This window comes from Ylistrum balloti, unplaced genomic scaffold (assembly GCF_031769215.1).
Source record: "Ylistrum balloti isolate Yb309-2 unplaced genomic scaffold, AGI_CSIRO_Ybal_v1 Utg370386, whole genome shotgun sequence".
Lineage (NCBI taxonomy): Eukaryota > Metazoa > Mollusca > Bivalvia > Pectinida > Pectinidae > Ylistrum > Ylistrum balloti.
The window spans coordinates 732278-736335 of record NW_026782268.1 but is presented as its reverse complement, the minus strand read 5'-3'; the positions used below and the strand labels follow the sequence as shown (position 1 = coordinate 736335).

At 37.6% G+C, this 4058-nt stretch overlaps 1 protein-coding gene across 1 annotated transcript; it reads left to right on the top strand.

Annotated features, from left to right (window-relative positions):
• The first annotated feature begins 2607 nt into the window (after positions 1-2607).
• Positions 2608-3468, top strand: LOC132554231 (carbonyl reductase [NADPH] 1-like). Its single transcript, XM_060218538.1, has one exon. The coding sequence runs from the start codon at positions 2608-2610 to the stop codon at positions 3466-3468; it is 861 nt and encodes a 286-aa protein (XP_060074521.1).
• The last annotated feature ends 590 nt before the right edge of the window (positions 3469-4058 follow it).

The window sequence follows — 4058 nt, the reverse complement described above, 5'->3', positions numbered from 1 at the left end:
TACTCCAGCGTGGCAGAGAGAGTTCTATAAACCGACTTCCGATCACGATGGACATCAACCAGCTTTAGCCTTATACAAAACTGCTGTATTTCTTTTCATGAGTAAGTAAACATATGGCATACTTAATGAAAACCACCAAGCGTGAACATGGATGACCGATGCACTTGCCCTAGAGGTACCTGGGAATTATTTATAGTTACACTGTGTATATGGACATATTCTGATCATGTTTGGCAGGTCATCTGATGTTGTATCAGGTTTGATCAGCAGTTGGTGACAGTGATGTTTGTCAAGTTGTTTGGAGAGATTATTTTATTTCTTTTACCGGATTTTTTCCAGCTGTTTAAAACTCATTTAATTGCATATAAACTACAGATGCAACTTGTTTCATATACACGTAAGGAAACAAAACATATATGTATAAACACCAATATCATATTAAATTAATTTTAATCCATTAATGAAATACATAACTATTGAGTCTGCTCACGCATGCATTCGAACAGGTGCCATGTGAATATTGTACACCAATAAACATTGCCCTGTGTTGGTTAAATGCGGGTACCTTTTTACCTGGACACCGCCTGCCTAACGTTGATGTAGACCACGAATGCGAACACAGCATTTACATCTACTTAATAGGTAAGTCACACAATCGTGTTTGTCAGACAGGTAAGTAATAAATAATGTCATAAATTATATTCATATCGAAATATTCTGCTATGCCTCTTGACAACAAATGTTTTATTTTTTATTATTTTTCCCCCTAAGTAGTATACTACTAGTAACGAGGTCAGTAATTGTTTGTAAACAAATTATGACAATCACTACCACAGCATGCCTTATAAACAAACAGCAAGGTTCACTTTACATTTCATTATTTCGTCAGTTTTATAAATCGTCGGAACGAATATATCTGAACTCGTTGGCTGGAACATGATTTTAATATCTAAGAGTTTTATTATTTACCTGTGTGCTACCTGTCCGTTACCTGTAAATATATACTATTCCGTGTATATATATATACTTATATATCAGCCCCAGCTACAATGTAAACACACTAGACCGGACGGCCGATCGCTGTACACCAGTACTATGTGTATTGTATCGGTGTGTTGTGTATCGATCGAGGTATTGATTTCAACCCTGATCTGTTATTGATATAACTATTGATCTGACATTTAAATCGAACCTGAAATCAGGTCTGTGGAAATAATTGGGCATATATGTTATCAGGTGTCATGGCAACAATGGCGGAATTTGTTCAAATTGTTTCAGTAGATATTACTTTTTTTAAAGATCATTTATACCTAAATTTACGCGCAGGAAATAAAATTTGGATATAAAAGAAATTCCAAGTGTTGACAATGTGTCACTGTATACTCTCTTCTAGATATTTATAGAAAACACGCATTTGTTTACACTATGCAAAATCATAGAAAAGTACATCCGTTGTTTGCGGTAGATATATGTCAACAGAACAAATTTTATTTACAACTTTTGCAGCAATCGTGTTTGACGTACCCCGAGGTATTTGTTTATTGGTCCTTGTCTATAAAATACCCATATCTGCCATGCTTTCGGGGACGATTTCCTTGCGTTTTGGAGGACTGACGATCATTCAGTATAAATCTGCATCCTTTCTAAACTCAGTAAGTTATGAATCAGTGGATTGGAGCCTCGGTTTCTCACGGCACAACCGGAGAAGCCAGCAACAGAAATATACTCAAACGATCGAAATCAAATGACTCGAACATATGTAAGAACAACACCATCCCCGACGGTGACTTTCACATACGAATGATTAAAGAAACCGCGTCACAGCTGGGGATCTTCGGCCATTATATACATCACGTGCTTCGTAGGTTGTGTCCGTGGAAAGATACTTTGCCCATTTAGTTTGATATTGTATGCGACGGATCTTCCGCATTGTGTTCAGTGGGGGGGCAAACACCAACTGCTAGAACCATTCTATCTCGTCTGGTCACGGAGCGGCAAACCCAGTATCTAAACAAACGTATCAACATAACATTTCTCCGTTAATTAATGAAATCCTTGAAAATGGCTCTTCTATCGAACTAATGGTTTTTGGAGTAATTTACAATACCCAATACGTTTCATGCGCTGTTTAATTATTACGAATCCCATTCAAATTTCAGGCTTTCAGGAATTTACAAAGTTCTTAAACAATCGCCATACCTCGCGTGATTATTGTAGAAACCTTCAAACTGTACTTTAATTTAATTGAATTTGCGGGAGTTGTTCCCCTTTGGTCATTTCCAGTACGCCGTTAAAACATCCAAACTTTGAAAAAAAATATTCCCATGAAGGACCAATAGTTACCAGTTAATTCTACTGAAAACACTTGACCGCTCCTCATTATTCAACTCTAAGCTTGTATAGGTGATATTTCTTTTGTACAATCTTAAAACATTTCCAGCCCATTGATGTAATATATTTTATTCTTTGTTCTTTATAGCTTAGTAGATTTGTAATATAGTACCTTGAATTTTGAAGGAAAAGGTTCAGTAGGCGCATTGTTACACAATGATAAATTGATTCATCGTCAACATTATTTTCAAAATGTTACTGTATTTTTCAGACAAGATGAGCAGACGTGTTGCCATAGTAACCGGCGCCAATCGGGGTATCGGATTAGCCATAGTTCGGAATCTTTGCAAGAACTTTAGTGGTGACGTCATTCTTACGTCTCGTATGACCTCAAAGGGGAAACAAGCGCTTCAGATTTTACAAAAGGAAGGTCTCAACCCCATTTTCCACGAACTCGACATAACACAGTCGGCGAGTATCTGGATGCTACGAGAATATATTGAGGAACGCTATGGCGGTGTTGACATACTGGTCAACAACGCTGCTGTGTCTTTCGATAAAGGTGAAAAGGTTCCAATTTTCAGAAAAGCCCAGCTCTGTTTTGAAAATGATTTCTTTGGCACTTTGAATGTGATAAAACTATTTTCACCGCTCCTAAGACCACATGCCAGAGTCGTTATAATGACAAATGGCTATATAGGCATCAGCAGTGCATTAACGGGCGACGCCAAAGCGAGGTTCAATGTCGAATCTATGAGCCTGTATGACCTTGAGGTTTTAGCAAACGAGTACTTAAAGGCTGTGAAGTATGGTACTTACCAGAAATTTGGATGGCCTGAGTCACCCAGTCAGTGCGCCAAACTTCTACTGGTAGCAATGGCGAAGATTTTGTCTAAAACAATGGAAAAAGATCAACGACGCAATTTGTTGATCAACGCATGCTGTCCGGGGTGGACAAGATCCGGAGGAAGTCGGGAATATCTGGACGATGACGGAACGGCCGTTGGAGGTGTGGTTCTACAAGAACCGGATACAGCGGCTTCGGACGTCGTTTGGTTAGCGACAATCCCTTCGGGAACAGCGACACCTTGTGGAAACTTGGTACGACATAAGAAGGTTGTCAAGGCATCTACTTGACCATGTGTTGAGTCAAAGTCACTGTCCACAATGTTGAACTCCGTCCAAATATGTTACGTTGTAAAGTTATTATTGCTACCACTGTGTTGATGCACGTAATGAACGCAATATTGACATCTTCCCTATCTTCAAAATACAAGAGTTTCACTGCCGATAAACAAACACATGAATATTCCGTTCACCTCTGGAACAAACGGCAATGTCAGAGACTCGGTGTAAGTTTTTTGTTGTAGATAAGTTTTTGTACAAAAAACTTTCAAACTTCAAATTTCGCATACGAAACTTACTGTGATATTAGTATACTTAATTGGTAATTAATGGAGTTGCCTTTTTTCTGTAAAATTATAGTGGTGATTAATAACTTAGAGAATTTTTATAACATTTACTAGGATCTGTTAATACTGGTAGCGTCTTCCTGGTCCGTACGAATAATTAATATTTGATTCAGGTCGGTAATTAGTTGTAAATATATGAATATATATTGAGACTCATTAACTACTTAGAAATGGTCTTTATAATTACCATTCAATTTCAAAGTTGATTCGTGGCTAATTAGGAATTAATTCATCTTCAAGATTATATATCCGGAT

Excerpts from the sequence above, each read along its gene's own strand:
- LOC132554231 (XM_060218538.1), top strand. The coding sequence starts at position 2,608 with ATGAGCAGACGTGTTGCCATAGTAACCGGCGCCAATCGGGGTATCGGA.